This window comes from Siniperca chuatsi, linkage group LG15 (genome assembly GCF_020085105.1).
Source record: "Siniperca chuatsi isolate FFG_IHB_CAS linkage group LG15, ASM2008510v1, whole genome shotgun sequence".
Classification (NCBI taxonomy): Eukaryota; Metazoa; Chordata; class Actinopteri; order Centrarchiformes; family Sinipercidae; genus Siniperca; species Siniperca chuatsi.
The window spans coordinates 19,923,262-19,943,590 of record NC_058056.1 but is presented as its reverse complement, the minus strand read 5'-3'; the positions used below and the strand labels follow the sequence as shown (position 1 = coordinate 19,943,590).

Genomic DNA, 20,329 nt, shown 5'->3' with positions numbered 1-20,329 from the left:
CTGACATGGTGATATATGTTACATTACTGTGCATACAAAGATAGGATCAATCAAATCAAAAATCAAATCAGCTACTTAAAAATAAACCTCTTGAATATGTTGGACTAGATGCAGTTGTGCAACATGAGCTCCTCATCTTTTCATAACATCCCAAGTTTGTATAACTGAACACCAGTGATTATGATATTATGACTGACATCTGGTGGCTGATTGAGGGCAAGAAAAGTCTAAGAATCACCTCCACACTATTATCCCAAGTAAAACTGAAAGTGACAGCCAAACATCTATGAGCAAGATGTTCATGCAAACAAAGGGCTTTATTTATTTATTTTCATTTTGTAACTGTATAATGACAACAACAAGAGCAAAACAGTGAAAACAATGTGTATATATTAATTGCAAGTGCATTTTTATCAGAAAACCCAAGCAAGTGCATAAAAGTGAATTAAAATGAAAACACTGGTCACATGTGAAATAATAGCATCCTTTGATCCTCTTCATGGCAAAATAGTAACTGAAAACCCAACTAAAGTGTTTTTTAAGAGTTTTTAAGAGCCTGGGGCAGGCAGTTCATAAAATAATCTCACATCAAGGTCCATTCATTAGCGCTTCTGGAGCTTTTGCTCATATCGCATGATTTTTACTCAGCCCGGAAAAACTTTGAAACAAACACACATTTCATTTAATATATCTGATCAACTGACTCATTAGTTTGAATTACTAAGGTTTGGGCGGAGAAGATCATTGGATCTGTAAAGGTCCAGCTGATCATTTGTCTCTTGGTCCTCATTAACCTGGTTCTCAAAGAAGCTGTCTGCGTAGTTCAGCATCTGCTCCACAGCAGTCAACAGCAGTATGTCAGTGTCCTGGTTCAGGTCCAGCTCCTCACTGTAGTTCTTCACTGGCAGCACACAAGACAAGGGGATGCCAAGAGAGTCACTCAACTCCCGGGCCTGACAGAGAGAAAAAGAAATGTACAGGGATTAAGTTATCATTATCAATACCACCACAAAAACAGGTTTCCACCTCAGTGATTACAGCATCAATGTTCCCAATATGATTTCTTAACATGATGATCTTGTGGAGGTCATTAGTATATGGCTGTTACCTTCTTCTGGATGTAAACACTGTGATAAACATTCTTTAGGTCTTTTGCCACCAGTGGACAGGCCACATCTACTTTAGTCATCAACAGAATCTGAGGAATTCCTATAAGGTATCAGAAGTGGAGAGAGAAGAAAACAGAATAGAAAAGACCAGACTGAAATAGAGGAAAACTTAAAGTGAAAGCTTATGGACTCCTAAGAGGAAATAGAGTAATTACAGCAGCAAAAGAAATGTAATTCAGCATGGGAAAATACAAAAATAATTGCTGTACACAAAGAAAAGTAATGTTTACTACTCAGTTGGTGTCACAACATTTAACATAAAATATACCAAATATTAAGATATACACTGTGAAATGCTGAAACCATTCTGAAAATAACATTATTATACTGCTAACCCAGCTGGTTGGTCTTTTTCCGGATGGCAGTGAACTTGTCCAGCATTTTTTGGGAGAGGAGAGAGACCTTGCAGGTGTCGACCACATAAACCACACAGTGAATCATGTCGCTCAGAGTCACTTTCTGCTTATAGCCGGGAGCATCCGACAGGAGAGGAGTGGAGGGAGAGAACTGAGGAACGAATAAAGCAGAGGCAGATTCATTTGTTATTAATCACTCAATAAAACATGCACATATATCCTACATTCTTACCCCTAAATCAGTTACATGAAGATGTAGGTAATTAGTTAGGTAAGAAACCTGGTAGCGATCCTTTACGTGACCCTTGTAGATGTTGACTAAGTCGTCAATGTCCAAACCAGCATCAGCCTTTTCCTCCAGCCCCATTGTGTCGCACAAGATCAGAGGAATAGCTCCACCGCCTTTCCCTGCCTTGATGGTGTAGGTGCGGAACTACAGGACAGATATGAAATATAATTTAATGGGACAAACTGTATAATCAGAGCGTGTGGACAGTTTTATATTCATATTACAAGACATCAAGGAATGGAAACGTAACACTTTTTTAAAATGTCTTTTTTTCCTGTTTTTCTCTGCTGTTTTGTTGCTGCTATCCCTGGTTGCAATCTGACTTTCATGATTTGGCTGCAGTAAACAAAAAGGACAAATTTCCCCTTTAATATGTCAGCAGTATCACAAAGAGCAAAACTTGTGCTAGTACCTGAGTGGTAACACTCTTCCCTGCTGTACCTGCGATGGCCTGGGATGTCATGTTGCCTCGAAACACTGAGTTGATGGAGTTGAAGAAACTAGACTTGCCGGCTCCGACAGGTCCCACCAACAACACCCGGGCTCGATTAACTATTTTAATGTCAGGTTTATAGCTCTGAATGGCCTTCATCAACTGCTGCTTTCTCCTAGAGGAAACAGAAACGATACAGACGACATTTACGGGTTAGCTGCAGAGGATTAGTTTAATGGGTATGTTTAATGTAGTGAGTTTGATAGTTTCAAGTCTATTGCACACCTAACCACACCTAACAGAGATGTCACAGTGTACCTTGACACCCTGGAGTACACTTCTAGATCACTGCATCAAGGTTGGAAGTTAAACCACTGGAAGTTGGCAAGGTGACAATCTTACATTGATAATACAAAACATGTACATATTTTACTTTTTAAAGTTAAGTTAGGTAACATGGTTGACAAATGGTGTCACCTCTGAGAACTAAGAGGTACCAGTTGATTGATTGCAGGCAGTTACATATTAGAGCATTACATTTTGGATTTAGACACTTTGTTCTTTGTTCTAGTCTTACTTGAGTCACAACTTTTAAAAGAGTTCATTCATCATGGCAAAAGTTGCCAAATATTTCTACATACTCAGCAGTCCACTGGACAGTCCTCCAGGGTTTGGCCAGGAGATCTCCCAAGTCTGCATGTGGAAAATAAATTCATTGTAACATGATTGCTTATATTATTCTAATATTCAAAATTCATTCACTACAGTCCACTTTAATAAAACAATGCTATTTTTAGTCAATCTATCTGCCTATTCTAATAAAGTTATAAGCTAATTCAGTATAAAAAGACCGATTATGTGCTTTAAAGATTGTCTGAAAGTAGGTGGATAAAATATACAACTTATATTCGATAAGAGAAAGTGCTTATCGTCACACACCTTCAACCCGATACACTTCACACTCAGTCAGTGTCAAGTCTTCTCCGTGCATCTCTGCATCCTTAAAGTTGAATCTTGTCCCTGGGTCAGATGTGATCTCAGGTTTGTCATCACACAGGAACACCAAAGCACCATAATCCGGACCGGTTTGTCCATCTTTGAAAGCGCACTCTCCGCTGATACCTGCCACCCTCAGTGGTTTTTCTCTCTCTGCACTGATGCTGTAGAGGAAGGCCTCCTGGTCACTGACGTCCTGCTCGCTCTGGGTGTAGTCTTTAGACGTGTAAGCCCCGAAGACGAACCCAGCAGCATTGTAGGCAACGATGACAGTGGGCCCTTGTTCATCACAGCGTTTGTGGAAAGCCTGAGCAGTGAAGCCGTGGACGCTGGCTTTGTAGAGCAGGTGGAGTCTGACATGACCAAGGACAGAGAGCAGCTTCTTCTGCTGATCTTTAGACAGGCTCGATGTGACTACAGACATGACGGAGGGTAGAATGTCCAAACAGACCTGAGGATGCAGAACTATGATTAGATATTATAGTAGAGTTTTCTAATAAGGCATACTTTCCCTTCCTAAAAAGACAAAAATTGTTGTCATGTGAAATGTAATGACTCACAGGTGAAATGTCCAAAGACGACGTGTGTGCATTAGTTTCCGTGGTGGATCTCTGTTGCTGTTACTAACTGCAGAACTAGTATCTGCTAATTGTACCTAAACTATCAAAAGCAAGTTCTTCAGAAAAGAATGTCCTGTGCAAGTGATATATTATTATTTATGACATTATTAAATATAATGTTAATACTGGTGCAACAATGTGTAAGCATCCAAAGCGTCACAAGACAAATATGAGGAGTTGAGAGATGATTAATGGAGCAGGGAAGAAAAGGTTCTGCCACACAAAGTGTTCATTTTTTGGACCTAATCTTTTTTTTTTGGTGAAATACTGGAGAATTTTACCTCTCTGGGCCTCGAACGAAATCATCTGAGACGTTTAGAGCGGATATCCCTATTTGGTGGAGATGCTAAAAACTCATAGTCAACTGAAACGTGAGGAGGCTCTTTTCTATAGCTGTCAGATAAATGTAGTGGAGTAAAAAGTATATTATAGTATACAGTACTTCAGTAAATGTACTTAGTTACTTTACACCGCTGCTTACTTTCACATGTATAGAGACATAGAGAAAGCTAAAATAACACACACACATTGTCGATCGATAATTGAAAACCAACTACACAGACGCGCTTTACCTGAATATAGCCGAAGCTAAATGCTATTAAACTCACCCGCAGTAGAAGAAGTGTCTTGGTAAAACGCAGCCGGCCGCTGTGGTTCAGATGATGTGTGTTTCTGCGTCAAGGGTAAAACAAAAGTGAAACTGTTTAAGCGAAGATGGCGCCAGGGGCTTCGTCACTATTTCTTACCCCCCTACTTCCTTTGCTAAGATCACTCATTTTGATCTCAACTACACACCTCTAAAGTTTCGTGACTGCATCTTGCATGGTTGTGACGCTATCATGTTGACAAAACGCAGACATATAAACACCAGGCAAAGTACCCAAAACCGCTTCTGTGGTAGTTCCTGCTACAGTGTCTCCAGGACAAACATTTTACCATTATGACACACACAGACTCACAAGGTAACCAGCCACGCTGTAAACATACTCAATGCCATAAATATAAACAGGTTAACTGTAAGGATCGTATGAGAAGTGGCATGTAACTATGTATGTGCAATATCAAATCTGAAGCACAGGCAAGTGTTTATTTACACTGTGTATGTTTACACTTGCCTGTAGTGGAGATTAATTTGGTATGTTCATGATTAGGTGCGATGATATTGCACAGTAAGTCCCATTATGTCCCATAAATCAGAGAGGAGGTGAGGTGAGGTGTGTTCAGGGAAATCTGATTGGCCACCCTATTACCCTGAACTGTGATTCGCTATCTGCCCAGTCAGAGGCAGGACCTTAATTCACTGTATGGCGTTTTCTGTAAGAGATTTGTAGTGTTGTATTTGGCTTATTTGTTTTAATTTTGTTTGTGCGTCATACTGTGGCTGTATTTTTGAATGTGCATTGTTTTCTTTTGTATGTAGCATACCTTTGTAAGTACAATTTCTTTTTGAGGACTTAAAGTGTAAACTATGGAAGCTTTGTAGTACATTTGTATGGTGCCAATCTGTTGTGTTGCGATTGGTAGGTTTAGTTATCTTTTAGATAAAAATTTTAAACACAGGAATATAAGAAACTGTAAGATACTGTAATGTTAGTCATTCAAGTAGAAATGAGCAGTGGAGATAGAAATGGTAAATTAATGCTATTCTGAAGTGTGTGTGTGTGTGTGTGTGTGTGTGTGTGTATGCGCGTGCCCCCCCAGCACAAGTCAGTGCCCTACTTGGGCCACCCCAGTCAAAAAAGTCTGGACACGGCACTGGAGAGTTGTTATGATTGTAATCCATGGAGAGACAGCAATACAGAGAGAGATTAAATGAACAGAGCAGAAATGGAGGCTGGAGCCGCCTCAGCACCCCATGCCTCTGCTGTCCATCTCTCGACATGAGGTAGATGCGTTGTAAAGTTGGGAGTTTCCACCCTTTTGAAGTATATAGCCTAAATAACTGTGGGCAGTAATATTCTGTAATGGAGCAAGATTTTTCTGATTTGTTGAGTTTTGACGTTTTCAATATGAAATGCTGAAAAATTACAATTAAGTGAAGATGAGACGCCTAACCCTAATTAGGCTTTAATATGTTCATGTGTTATGTTTATGTGACTAACTAGTGCTGGCCTACAACAGGTTTGCTTACAATATGGCATTGATTTTGACATTATTATTGTTAGAAGTAAAGCAGAAAATGTGTAGTCCCTGAATTCTTCTTATCTGGTATTGCTCTTAAAGTGTGTACCTAATGAGATTAGTCGTTTTTAGAGATTTTAATGCGGAAATGTTACATATCATGCCTATAATGATGGCATGAGACTGCGTCGTAAACTTCCACGATGGTGTAGTGCCAGCCAAATGTTCATAAATGTTGGTGTGCTTACCTGTCTGCCATAATACTAACTCTTATGTACACATATATGTGCAGGCTGTCTCAGAAAATGGCATTATTCTGCTGTCAACCCTGAGTTGAGCTCGGTGAGGTTTTCATCCAGACTGTGGAGCCACTGGCACTCCAGTTTGTATGTGGGTGCAGTTTGCTGATTTATTGGTGCATATAGTATTAACAAACACATTTTCTGTTAATTCAGTTACCACAAATGAAGTGCCACATGGTGAACCTGGAGCCTTTGGGGCCTCTGAGGGTCTGAGGCTTTGCCCAGTTGGTAATCCAGCTATGACCTCCAGTTTCCTATGTTGACCCCTTCCTGTATTTAAATGTCTATAAATGACTTCTGACATTGTTATCAACTTAAAACTCACTGGACATTTTAGTGACACAGTATACTGTAAACACTAAATAAGCTTAGTGCCAGAATTGGACTGAAATGAAAAGTGACCAAATTGTAGTTTATAACTCAATAAATATGGAGAAACAAAATTTTGTGATATTTTATAAACTGATGATGTATGTGCATCTTTTCTTTCTCATTGTGTCTTTTTGGTAAATTTAAAAGGAGTATCTTTTGTTGGAATAAAACTCTAAATCATGAAACGACACTCTGCCTGAGCAGCAAATGTTTTAAGAATATGTCTCTGCAAATAAGGAGTGGGTTAACTTGTTTTGAACACATTCATAATTTCATTCAATATCCGCAAGGCAGCATTGCTGAGGAATTTGCACTTCCATGACAACAGACACTTTTGAATGGTGATGCTCATTCTTTATTCGTACATTGCTCACGGCCCCAGAACCCACACTTTTTGTTACTGTATGTACTTACAGACAATTACAAAGTGAAAGGTTCTCAATGTTCATCCCACTCTGCTGCCACTCTCCCGCAGTGCTTTGCTCTCTGTCTTCATGAATATCATGAATGAAACAACATACAGTACATACAGTATTTTATACATGCAGGACACATACACATAGTTACAATTCACTTTGTTACTGTGGGGTTCTAGTAGTTGTTACCCATGATTACAGATCTGGTTTAACCATCCAATCCAAATAAATCATTTAATCTGGCAGCCTGTGTAAAATATGTTGGGGGGTCTTTAGGATTGTGAGAAATTTGGTTGGACAACACAGTTTGAGAAAGTGATAAAAAAAGAAAGATTATTGCACAAAATAAAACAAATCTCAAGGATAGTACAAGTCCATGACAACAGTTTAACAGTGCATTGATATAATTATAAAATATCTTTCAGATAATTTAGAGATACTGAATCAAAATGACATTTTTTTTCTGTCAGTGGTGGTCAGTGGTGATCTTATGCTTTGGTATTAAGGAAACTCTGTATGCCACATTCACATTTGTGTGAACTAATCCTTTTAAAGGCAAAACAGCAACAGAAATAATCAGTCGTGATTTATTTACATCTCACCAGAATATGACATCCATTCTTGGACATCCAGACTGGGACAAAAGGAAATAAAAAGGAAAACATGTAATGTAATACATTACATTACATATTACCAATTCCTTTGCTATGTTACAAGTGTTTTAATTTACAGATCTGTAATTTCCTCATAATTTCCTGGGAAGTCTTGGAAAAATCTATGTAATTTGGTACTAATTACAGGGAAGATAGGGTGGAGTTAGTTTAGTTACTTGCGTTGAGAGTGTAAACAGTTGTATACTTCCAGAAGGAACTGCTCCATTTAAACCAAAGTAAAAGTTCATTCATTAGTAATTTATTATTGGAAAATATACTCTGTCAAATTGTATACTGTTATGCTAGAAATTAATAGGAATAATAAGTTGCACACTGTATTTGTTTTCCCTATAACTAGTACCAAATTAAATCATGATGAAATTATGGCCCAATAAAATAAAACCTTACTGTGTACGATTTAATTACAGCAATTCAGTAGTGTGATCTTTGATGACTTTTAGTTTCAGGATTACTTTCTTCCAAATATAAATAGAATCTGATTTTTTATTTATTCATATTTACAAAGCACAACTTAGAAAGCTGTCGTTACCATCCACTGTGACTAAACCATGATTTTATTTTTCTTCAATTAACTGTATGATCATATCTATCATATCCACAATCAAATTACATGTCATCACTTTTAAAATCTTTTTGAGTAAGATAACAACACATCTATTTCTACAAAAGCATTTGCTATCTGATTCCTGATTAGTATGGTTTTAAGCACTTGTAATGGATTACAATTCATTATCAAGATGATTGCTATAATGCTATTAAATTTAATCTGGTACTCTAATCCCTGCTGACAGATTTGTGTTTACACACTCAGATTCAGTAATCTCAGATTCAGCGGGCGATTATCACTCACTAACATCAGATTTGTCACATCTGGTCTGTTTGCTCTGCAGGGATCTTGAGCTCAGTGAAGCCACAGTGGCACAATACTTTTTAAAGCAGGTACAACACACACACACACACAGCTCACCTCATGTTTGCTTACACTGCTCACAACAAACACCTGACCACACACTGTGAATGTAATTTTATTAATGGACTCTCCTTTTACGATATAGACATCTTCTGTGCTAATCAGAAATATAATTTTAGTAAATAAGAGAAATACAATGTGACCAATGCTTTCATAAACAAAAGTTTCCACACTCTTGCCATTTGGGAGTATCTGGAGTAGATTTGGAGAATAATATTTGAATTCCTTTGCATTAGAAGCAGAAAAATGGGCCTTTAAACATAGCACATACTACTATCATGCCTAAGTGCTGACTGTATTACGAAAACAAGCCTACACATAGTGCCTTTAACCCCATGTATGCTAACTATCCTGACTAATCTACATCAGCTTTCATGTGGATCCACACGTTTGCAGCCCGACATGCTTCTCTTGCAGCCAGTGTGATCTCCTCTCCTGTTTTGCACAGGGTCATGGGTAAAAGAAAATCATGCATTACTCCCCACAGGAATGTGTGTTCTCCTTGGATAAAGAGAAATACGGGCTTTTGGTGCAAAAGTAGCCCACAAAGAAGTGATTAACCAGGAGGGGACGGGGTGAACATCCCGTGTCATTACCCACTCAATTGTGTTCGTGCAGAAAGGGGCCATATATTCCCTTTATTTCCCCATAATCTCTGTTTCTAACTTTCTATTTCTGTCACTCCTTTAGCACTGTCTCTTTTTTTCTCACACACACATTTCCATCCTTCAGCTCATATTCACCCTCCATCCTCGATCACTGCATCCCCAAGTCTGCCTCAAAACTCTATCTTGCAGGCAGGAAAGGTCTCATCCTGCATGGCGACAGTGCTGTTGGATCCCAGCACGGTGATGCCCATCTCCCTCTGTCGGTCCAGGGTCTGCTGGTACCACTCCTGCATTGGCGCAGACTCAAAGGTAGGGATCACTGTCACCTGGAGATCCAGAGAAAAGGATAGGTGAATAAAAACAAGGAAAATTATCTGCAGTAAAAGTATGAGGACCACTGATATATCAGGGCATCTCAAATATAGTTTCAGTCAACGGTCTAATAGCTCTTTCAGGTTAGCTTTTGTTTCTCCAGCTGTCAGTTCATAATGTATTTAGCAACAGTGGGACTGCTCTGGGTTTCTGAAAAGCTAAATAAAATTAAATAAAAAATTAAATAAAAAAACACTTTGTTAGCATTCAATAACTACATCTCCCATGAGATAAGATAGCTATAGCCATAGCTATGCTATCAAAAGCTAATGTGAGCAGTTGAATGCTAACAAACCAAGATACCAAGATACCAAGATAACCACCATCATATAATATATGTTTCAATGTGTATGAATCTAATTGTGTGTGTGTGTGTGTGTGTGTGTGTGTGTTCCTACCTGCATAGTGTCAGGCCAGGATATCTTGCCATCCAGTAGTGCGTCCAGAGTATGCCTCAGTAGCTCTTCTCTCTCTGGACTGTCGCCGCTGATGATGTAACATGAGGAGCGAACGCATCTGAAGAAGTCCACATTGACTGTTGCAGAGGAAGCTCCAGTGGGAATATAGGCCAGGTCCACGTACACACTGACTTCACCAACAGAGGGAGACTTAAAGCCTGTGACACGAGAGACAGGAGAAACTGCTGTATGAAACTGCGAGACACAAATTCAACAGAAATCAGTGGACACCCTTAAGTCTGCCAAGTACAAAAAGGGGAAAAAGAAAAATATTCAGAGAAATTGACAGTATTTTATATCATTTACATTTTACACCTCATACCTGGATTGGGTGAGGATTTTGCTGGTGCTGAGCGGGTGCTGGAGGAAGGCGTACGAGTAGAAGAGACATTCCCCTTTGTGACTCCACTTTGGCTCCCTGTCCTGCTTTTCCCTGAACCTGATCTTGGGGAGGCTTCAATAACCTGCTAACAAAAAACCAAAATTGTAGACAGGGTTCAATGTTAGAGTTCACTCCAGCCATAATAATAAACAATTATTTTATCGTCAAAATCATAATAACTTTGTAAATATGGGACTCCAAATTAATTTGAATATGAATTATATCTAAAAAGTCAGTAAAATAAAGTAACAAAAAAAAGTATCTACATGATTTTTATGAATGCTCAGAAAGTATCTCCTTACTTGAAGGTGATTTTTAGAGAGGGAAAAGACTGAGAGTACTGAAATTCAAAAATGAAGATGTGAATTTAAGGCATAAAATACCTACTTTGTTGCCAGTATAATAACAGAAGGGTTTAACTTTATACCTCACATTTCAAGTGCTTTGGAATACTTTCTTGCATTTCTTTTCTATTCTTATTTTATGTCTTTTGGCAGCTAATTGTATTTTCTATATTTTTAATTCAAGTTTTTAGCAAAAAAACAACTTAGTAAGGAAAAACATTAGCTGCTGAGGGCCTGACCTATAGTTAAAACTGTAATGTGTCAAAATGTCAAATATGTTTTAATGTCATTCCAGTCATTATTATTACAGAAGCTTTTAGTTTTCTGAAATGTATTAAAGTTTTCATCCGTGACCAGGACTAAATACTTAAAGAGGACACAATGCTATACCTTTATGATTCCCCAGCACTACTGGCACAGGAATGTTATGGCTTGATTGCAGCCACAATAAAAGAATATGTTAACCAAACAATTTAGCCTAAATTCACACATGAACTCATCACCACTTTACACAGACATCCTTTTCTTCGATGCTAATAAGACAAACTCACCGCTGGCGTTTTTTTCCCTCGCATGCCAGTGGCTTTTGCCCTCTTCCCGTGAGCATCAGAGTCAGACTGAGGAATGGGCATGGAGGTGTCAGGATGTGGAGGCAGGGGCGGACTGTCCCTTGGAGGGGCTGGAAGAGGGTCCTGGGGCAGAGCCTGACTGATGCGGAGTTCGTGGGGGGAGTTAGACGGCTCACTGCACGACTCATCCTCATCTGAGTCCAGTGCACCATCTGCTGTGGTGGACAGGCAGTCCTCCATGCAGACGGGTGCATTTGACTCACTGGGTGACGTGTCCTTGGGGTTGTTGTTGTTGTTGCCGTGATGATGTGAAGCAAAGGCTCCTCTGCAGGGCTCACTCGCACCTGAGCTGGAGTCAGGCGGTTTGAAATGCTTGAACTCACAGGGGGAAACCAGACATAAATCCACATCGTGAGCCGACACCTCAAAATGAAGTGTGTTAGGAGTTGGAGGCCACCCCATCTCTGAAGCCTGCCCTAAAGATCTTAGGGGCTTCTTCATTGGTAAAGACATCCCCACAAAATGGCCTTCATTGGAGTGGGAGTTATGAACACTGTCATCCCCCTCTCTCTGGCTCACAGGGGTTGGTCCCTGTTCTAATGACATGGATAGTGATTCATCTACTTCTGTGGACTGAGGTGAGCTCACCTCTGCTGGCATGGAGTGTGTAGTGGTGGTGGTAGCGACAGAGGGAGAGGGGTCTGAAGATCCATCTTTAAATGTACCCAAAGAAAGGAAACTTAGTTGCTTCTCTCTTGTGTGGCTCTCTGGAGTGCTTTTGGGCTGGCATAGCTGCCCCTCACTTTGCTTGGATGATCCATTTGGCTGGTTGACATCAGCTGACTCTAAGTTACCCATCTGGGCCTGTAATCTGCTGAGAGTGGCCCTGTTGCACCACACATCATCTGGGGACAGACAGTAAGGAGTGTGGCCTGCACTGTTGGGCCGTGAATCAGGAGAGGCAGACTCTATGGTCTCCTCGTCAAGGCTAATAGGGGCCTGGTTCTCTGGAGAAGATCGCGAAGGAGGGCTGTTTCTCAAAGCCCCATCCAGGAGAGTGTATTCAGTTGGGGTTATGTCTAGCTGGACTGTGCACTCGTTCTTTGGTGCCTTGTTCAAGGGAGTTGGAAATCCTACAACCTTTGCTGGTTTGGCAGCATTTCCAGGCTGGTCTACAGGCACTTTCTGTAGGTCTACATCAGCTTTCTCTCTAGTCCAAGCCTTATCTTGCGCTCCATTATCACCACTTTCTCCTCCCATTATCCCTGCGCTACCTGCTGCTTCTTCCACTGAAGCTGTATCAACAGCTTCATTACTTGTCTCTTTGCTCAGACCTCCAAGGCTCTTTTCATATCCCGACTCACTGCTTTTCTGCTTTCCTTTATCTGCTGTTTCCACCTGCGCCTCTTCTCTTTCGGTTTCCTCCCGGAGCCTGAGAAAATCAGCCGTCATATCCTCAGGGGTAGACATTTTGGAGCCACAGGGGTTCTCTTCAGACTCTGGTTTTTGATTCTGCTGCTGTGTATCAAGACCCTCTGGCTCTTTGATTTCTAACACAGTCCCAGCGTCGGGTTTTGTTGAGTTATTTGGCAATTCAGTGTTTATATGTACCTTCTTGCCATTATTTGCCTCCTTTCCTGATGGTTTTCTTGTTTTCTTCATCCCTGTTTTAGAGTCATTTTTTGCTTCCTTTTTGAGCTTAGTTTTATTTTCATTCTTTGGTTTGTAAGGGAGAACATCCTTTTTGCCCTGATCATTCTTTATAACAGCGTTCTCCTCTTTATTTCCAGTCTTCTCCTCCTTTTTCCCATCCTTCCCTCCTCCTTTCTTTGAAGCATTCTTCTCTGAAGATGCTGCTTTTTGCTTTACACCTGTCTCTTTGATTCTGGTTTTATCAGCATCTCTTGTAGTGACTCCATTTAATACTTTTCCCTTTTCCCTTACCAGTACCTCCTTTCCCCCTTCTTTAACTCCCCGCTCTTTTCCATGTTTGGCTGTTGACTCCTTCCCTTGTGACCTGCCACTGTCCTGGCTCTCTGTCCTCTTGGTCTTTCTGTCCTCCCCTAGCCTCTCCAGGTCCCCGGTGGTCACAGTGGGTTTCTGGAGGAAGGCCAGTCCCTTCAGCTTCTCTAGCCCCTGCAGCAGCTTTGCCTGTGGGGTGAGACCAGGGAACAGCACCCTGACCACCTTCTCCTGGGGACACGCTGGGTGCCACACAAGCAGGGCAGACACTGAGGCAAGGGCGGTGAGAGGGAGAGTTTGGGAATTGGATGCTGATGACACTGCATCAGGCCAGTTTTGCATGAATGTCTGGTACTCCTGACTGTTTTTGCCAGGGTTGAGGATGTATAAATCCAACTGTCCCACTCCCATCTTCTGGAAAAGGGTTAGGGGCTCAATGGGGACCCCTTCCGGTCGAAACAAAGGCTGTGGTCTGATGTCTAACTTCTTTAACAACTGTAGGGTCAGGGCCGCCTGGTGTGTGCTCTTCAGTACATTGTCCACACCTGCCATGAGAAGAATGATAACCTTACAATCACTCACATTAGAAATCCATCTGGGTCCCTACATAACTGATCATTACCCCATGACTAGGGAATACTCAGGTGAGGGAACTCTGTTGGGTTTTTGACCACTAGTTGAGCTAGTACTTTCTAGTATTTCTATGAGTGGGTCTCCATTTTCTTTGTATTTCGTGCTCTACTAGCACACGCACAAGGGCAATCATGTACACACATATGTACACGGGTGTAAGTCGATGTACAAAAGTAACAACTCAATCGTTGTGAAAAACACTTTAGTTAACTGCTCTAAACAACCGCTACTGCAGCTTCCATGCTGACAGCACTTAAGAAGGGGTTGGATATGTCACTCGCAATTGATTAGTTGGGGCAAAAAAAAACAAAAAAATCCCCCTCATTCCAAACAGAAATCAACTAACATGAACATAATGTCAGGCTGAATGAATATAGTGAAACAAAAGGGCAATTCAGTCTGATTATTAGGCTAGCTGTAATGTGCCAAGAAACATAACAATGTACCATGGAAAAAGAGGCCTGCTTGTGGATGTAACCATGGATGCAAATTCTGCAGGTTTTAAAATATGAGCAAACTCATCAACTGAAGAAGACCATAAGCTTCGGAAAAAGATAGTAAATGAAGCGTGAGTTAAGATTATTTTATCACACTCAGCTTTGAAAATACAAGAAACTTGTTTGTGAGGCCTCAAGGATACACACAATACATTTTGGTGAGAAACACTGAACATAAACATAATTACAGTGTTTGCCTTTCAATCTGTAAAAGGCCAACACTGAGAAAAGTAAAGTTCCTCATGTATGCCAAAATACTGCAATGCAAATGTACAGTATATGTTAATATACATGTATTTGATTAACATGAGGGATTCTAGCTCATATTCCCTGCTCAGTCATATCTTATTCAGTACTGTGTTATAGTAGGTTTTAATACATCACTCACAAGGCTGTTCTTCCACCTGCAACCTGCTGGGGGCGTTAAAGAACACAACTCCAAGCTCTGGGGAGATGAGCCTCTTAGACGAGTCATCTGTTTAGACAAAAGAATATAAAGACACAGAGAAACAAACACATTAACAAAGAGAAAATTTGAACACGAAAGAGGTAAAGAGGACTACAAAGACATCTCAATCTCCTAACAACATTTCCTCATTATATCATCTTCAAGATCAGACACATCACCGCCCTCATTTTTGGATGAGGTATGGGGGTGGGGGGGACGGGGGGACGTATGTTGAACAGATTGTAAAGCCCTTTAAGGCAAATTGGTGGGGCTGTATGAAAAAACTTGACTTTACTTTACTTACCTTTGATATCAGAGCTCAGCTCCAACTCAGCCACCTTCCTCTCCAGGAAGGTGTTGACCCCATGGAGGTTCTCTGTCCCAATGTGCGTCAACAAAACTGCATCAACTCGGTCAAGGTGGCGGACCAGCTTCCAGAAACAGGCCTGAGAGTCCGAGCCGCCGTCCACCAGCACTGTGAACCCGTTAACGGCAAAAAAGGCACAGTCACCGCGGCCAGCAGGGAACACGTAGCAGCAGGGGCGGGACAGCTTGAGAAAACCCACAGTGGTGGGAGGAGGCAGGAGCTCAAAGGGTGATGGAGGGGAAAGGGTACCAGAGATGAGGGAGGTGAATTCCCCCAGGGCCTCCATGGCAGGCAGCACCTCTGGGGGATTAATGTGCAGCGTAAAAGGACCCTGCAGAGGCTGGTTTCCCAAGAGAGTCTTCCTCCACTGGCCAATGTTGGGACAGCTGAGGGTCAGACTGAGTTTGGAGGAGGAGGCAGAGCTTTCTTGATCTATGAACTAAAGACAGAGCATTTTCTCAACATACATCCAACAGAATTTTTTTTATAGTACTGCATGCAATACTTTGAGTAGAGGCCAATCGATAAATTAGCCAGGCCAATATTATCAGCCAATATTATCTTAATACAGACATATTGTAACAACATATATGTCAGCTGATAAGAAACAAGAAATTGAAGTACAAAAATGCAAACGATATGGTTAAGGTACTTTAGAAGGAGTGTCTACATTGCATAGTTTGTCCAGTGGACGGCATTGACAAGTTTATTTTCAATTGTAAAATGCTCCGCTAAGTAAAACAGTAAAGGTCAGCCTCTACTTTAAAGTACCATCTTGATGATACATTTATGTTTACATTTAAAACAAAAGCTGATGATGACGTATGAGTTTAGCAGTAAAATAAGCTAGAGCTGAAACAATTCATCGATTAGTTATCAATAGAAAATGAATTGGGAACAATGTTGATAACCGATTGATCGTCGATTATTGTATTGTGGGGTTTTGGACTGCTGGTCAGACAAAACAAGCAATTTGAATATGTCAGAACAGGCTCTGGGAAATTGTGATGGCCATTTTTCATTTTTCCATTTAATAAACTAAATTATCAAGAAAATAATCAGCAGATTAATCTATAGTGTTAATAATTGTTAGTTTAAGTTCTAAAATAAGCCTACATTTATAGATATTCAAGATTACATGCACCTAATAAGCAGCTGAAGTAACAACTGAACATTTATTGGCAAAGAAATAAAAGTCAGAGAGACATTTTCGTACCTGCTCTGTTAGTATTTGTTTCAGTTGGTGCGGTGAGAACAGTCCTCTGTGAAACAGGAGGTCTCCGCTTTCCTCCACACTCTGGCCAGCCAAGATCAACAGCTTATGGGCTGATTCCCTGGACAGCAGAGCCAACACCTGGCCAGGCCAGAGATTAGAGATTGTTCATTTCGCAATGTCACTTTATTCCCCCATAATCAAAAGTCAAAGAATAGCTTTAGAGAAATAAGAAAAATGGGAGAGAGAAAAATCGAATATAGTATATTTCATAATCTAACAGGATTTTTCAGCATAAAAGTAATTGACATTTGAGTTACTTTTCAAGCAAAAATACCAACCATTTGGTGGCAACAGCCCCTTAAATGTGACTATTTACTGACTTATCTGCTTTATGTCATTGTAAACTGAAAATCTTTGGGGTTTGGACTGCTGGTCAGACAAAACAAGCCATTTGAATACATGAGCTTGGGCTCAGTGAAATTGTGATGGGCATTTTAATTTTTTTAGAAAAAAATAATTTGTTATCGTCAGAATAATCGTCAGATTAATCGATCTCATTATAATCATATATTTGCACGACACCATCTGCAATCATATGAAAAATCATGATAGACTGTCAAATTCCTGTATGAACTGAATTAAAATAGAAAGTACAACAAAACAATAATTCTCAAATAATATTCCCTGCTTTGTTTAAGATCTCATTTTGAAAAAGATTGATATAATTGATTTGTATCATTAAAAACTGTGACAAAAATAAATCAAAATACTTGTGCCACTGCATCATTATAACACCTGGGTTGGTCAACTATCTTCCAAGAACTTGGTGTATCTGTGAAGGAACCAGGATTTATGCCCTCACCTCTGAACAAACCTGTTCCTGAGGTGGACTGATCAGCACCTGAGTGTCCAACACTCTGGTACTGTGGCGCAGACACTTGTGCCCTGGGGAGCCAGAGAGAAAAACAAAGAATAGAAAGAGAAGGACAGACAGGCAGACAGCCAAGGGGAAGCAAACAAGAGATGGGGAAAGTAGAGCTGAGGGAGTTAGGAAACAAGCCGTCGGATCTGAGCAGTGAGCGAGAGGCCAGAAGCAAATAGGAGGGGAACGCAAAGAAGTCAACGAGAAAGTGAAATGGGATAACCGGACAGGTGATTGACTGCCTGAGCAAAAAAAAGGAAGGAAGGAAGAAGAGTGGAACAGCTGAGTCAGAGGGACTGTCTGAGGATGAGATGCCAAGTCAACTCAATCTGCAGTGAATATCCAGTCTGAGGGGAACTGGATCAACGTTTGAGGATACAGAGCCGAACACAGCCAACTGGAAAATAATGACCCAAATAAGTAAAAAAGTTTCTTTGTCTTTAATTCAAGTTAAAAAAAGAAAAGAAAAATATGATAGCCATTTCTCACTGGCTGTTGTACTGTATTTGTGATACAGTGGCATGCCCAAGTTCAAATGTGAAATATCTTATTTCAATACTTAAAGACAATTTGGGAAATAAATGTGGGAAATAAAAATAAAAATAAAAATAAACAAGCTGCTTGCTCCAGCTACATATTTACGTAAAGGTATCCGTTTTCTTATCTAACTCTTAACAAGAAAGCGAATAAGCATATTTCCAAAAACGTCAAACTATTTCTTCAAGTCACCTCTCTTTCTCTCTCCTTCCATCTCTTACGAAATGTCTAATCCTTTCATTTTGCAAAACCCTGACATCCAAAATAACATGTAAGCACTATACGTTATTAAAAGAGAATTCACTACACTATAATATTTACCACATACGGGCATCCTTTCTGGCTGCCATTTTGTCCTCTCTAGAACAAGATGTGTCTGTTCTTGTCTGTGTTCGTCACCTCACTTAGCTCAGCTGTAACACGACTGTCTGTCTGCCTTTTTACCATTTTCCCTGGTTGTCTTTGGCTCTGCATACTAAAGGGCTGTAACACATACAAAAAGAGAGGTGGCACGGCTAGGTTGCAGGCCTCTATTGTTTTCTGTCCAAAGGGCCCACCCATGTTTAACAATCACCCGACTGCTCCTCCATTTTCCTTCCTTCCTTCCTCGTTGACCCCAGACCAGCCAAACTGGCGGGTTACCACGGGGATGGGGCTTTCTGTGTGTTAAAGGGTCCAAGAGTTTGGGCAGGGAGTCAGATAAACACACTGTTACCTACCTGAACCTTTGAAAGACGCTGTGTGATGGGAGAGAAATTCTTGGAGATAGAGGTTCAGGTTACAGGATTTTAAGTCGACGTCCCATGACCGAATACCTGGACACATAAAAGATGGTCATAGCTCACATGGTCACATGGGGCAAATATTGGTTTTACTCTGTCATAAACAACATACACATAATTGTCCAAATAATCACAAAACAAAAAAAGTGTGAAAGTTGTAATGTGCACATTTTATTATAGTAGGTATTAATCATTTTACAAGGCATTTATGCAAGTATAAGTACAAATATACTTGTTGCGTACATTGGATTGCATTAGACTGTAATAAAGTGGCCATTGAGGGTATGATACAACAAGAGTGACATGACACATGACAGTGAGAAATGATCTCATAGATAAATAGGCACATGAAAATCTCCAGATTTGTTTAATTTTGTGTTTTAGATTTCTTAAGAGATCAATAAACCATTAAAACACTGGAATGCTTGAAAAATGCACAGCTGAAAACAGGGCTGCTTTTCTTAGCTCATGAAAAGCTGACATTTTGGAGGTCCAGACAGTGATGAAATGTTGATAGGCCTAATGAAAATCATTAATATCTCTCTGTCTCTATTTCTCTCTGTATCTTTCCTTGTGTTTCCGTCTTTGTTTCCTTATCTATTTACAGCCTTTATGCAGTTTGTTTTACATAAATTGTATGCACTCAAATGTACCTTTCCTATACATCTATACTCACACAGACTGTAATTATTCTAGCATGCCATGCACTGTCTACTGCTTAGTCTCCACAGTTACTGCTGTAAATAAACACACAAAGGTTAATGGTACATCGTTTACAAGTGGCTATGTGTTGACTGAATATATCCGCCCTGCAACATTTCCCCAAAAGCTTCACCTTACATAACGATATACTGAGGCGAAAGACAAACCACCCGCTCCAGTCTGCTTTTAATTATAATGTGCCCAGAGGGCTGAGGTGATGCTGATGGTGTACCGCCTGATGACGCATCCTCGGTCAGTGTGGTGGATAAAATTACATAAACACTGCAATGGGGTCATAGTATAGCACCCTCGGTCATGATTTAGGCGACGAAAGCTTGCAGGCATCTGATTTTTTAATGCGAATATATTGAAAAGCAAAGCGACACACACTAGCTGCAAGAGGCGTGTTAAAATAAACGTACCTCGTTCAATCTCCCCGCTGATGTGCCCAGTCTGTCTGAGGTGAGCGGTCCGTCCGATAATGATGAGCAGGGAGTATTTGTGGAGGCAGAAGTCGGGGTTTGCAGTCGCAACGCGCCTCGGCTCCTCCTGGACCTCCCTCTCCAGCACCCGGCTGGACGCCATGTTGGAAACTTGCAGTTGGATGTGATGTCATTGAAAAAGCCTGACAGCGCGTTTTATCATAGAGAGCTGGTGCGCTGGAATGCAACTGTGCATCAGTGAATGTGTAGGAAGAGGCTGACTTATCGATGACACGCTGCAAACGAAATCTACATATTTGTCTTTTTTGTTGTCCCTTAGTGTTTTAGTCATTTTAATCAAAAGCAAATTACCAACACGTGATGTTTATG

The 20,329-nt window shown here is 40.5% G+C and overlaps 2 protein-coding genes across 3 annotated transcripts; both read right to left on the bottom strand.

The window, feature by feature from the left end:
• Positions 1-285: 285 nt before the first annotated feature.
• Positions 286-4,624, bottom strand: LOC122861942 (interferon-induced protein 44-like). The gene is made up of 8 exons (XM_044167039.1): positions 4,472-4,624; positions 3,187-3,694; positions 2,889-2,940; positions 2,227-2,422; positions 1,806-1,958; positions 1,505-1,676; positions 1,109-1,209; positions 286-953 (listed from the first exon to the last, which is right to left on the bottom strand). The coding sequence occupies exons 2-8, from the start codon at positions 3,665-3,667 to the stop codon at positions 708-710; spliced, it is 1,401 nt and encodes a 466-aa protein (XP_044022974.1). The 5' UTR covers positions 3,668-3,694; positions 4,472-4,624; the 3' UTR covers positions 286-707.
• Positions 4,625-6,995: 2,371 nt separating this feature from the next.
• LOC122862101 (microtubule-associated protein 1S-like) lies at positions 6,996-20,280 on the bottom strand. 2 transcript variants are annotated; one of them, XM_044167349.1, is made up of 10 exons: positions 19,940-20,280; positions 18,753-18,848; positions 17,437-17,519; positions 16,575-16,712; positions 15,296-15,797; positions 14,932-15,018; positions 11,434-13,958; positions 10,479-10,623; positions 10,097-10,314; positions 6,996-9,652 (listed from the first exon to the last, which is right to left on the bottom strand). In XM_044167349.1, exons 1-10 carry the CDS (start codon positions 20,100-20,102, stop codon positions 9,497-9,499), a joined length of 4,113 nt encoding a protein of 1,370 aa, XP_044023284.1. In that variant the 5' UTR covers positions 20,103-20,280; the 3' UTR covers positions 6,996-9,496. The 2 variants fall into 2 exon arrangements, with proteins under 2 accessions (XP_044023284.1, XP_044023285.1); XM_044167350.1 differs by having other exon boundaries at positions 10,479-10,620.
• Positions 20,281-20,329: the final 49 nt, after the last annotated feature.

Excerpts from the sequence above, each read along its gene's own strand:
- LOC122861942 (XM_044167039.1), bottom strand. The coding sequence starts at position 3,667 with ATGTCTGTAGTCACATCGAGCCTGTCTAAAGATCAGCAGAAGAAGCTG. Across the intron at positions 1,210-1,504 it reads GAAAAAGACCAACCAGCTGG|GAATTCCTCAGATTCTGTTG; the intron begins GTTAGCAGTATA and ends GATACCTTATAG. Across the intron at positions 954-1,108 it reads GTGTTTACATCCAGAAGAAG|GCCCGGGAGTTGAGTGACTC; the intron begins GTAACAGCCATA and ends TCTCTCTGTCAG.
- LOC122862101 (XM_044167349.1), bottom strand. The coding sequence starts at position 20,102 with ATGGCGTCCAGCCGGGTGCTGGAGAGGGAGGTCCAGGAGGAGCCGAGG. Across the intron at positions 16,713-17,436 it reads AGGAACAGGTTTGTTCAGAG|GTGTTGGCTCTGCTGTCCAG; the intron begins GTGAGGGCATAA and ends TGGCCTGGCCAG. Across the intron at positions 15,798-16,574 it reads AACAAATACTAACAGAGCAG|TTCATAGATCAAGAAAGCTC; the intron begins GTACGAAAATGT and ends CTCTGTCTTTAG.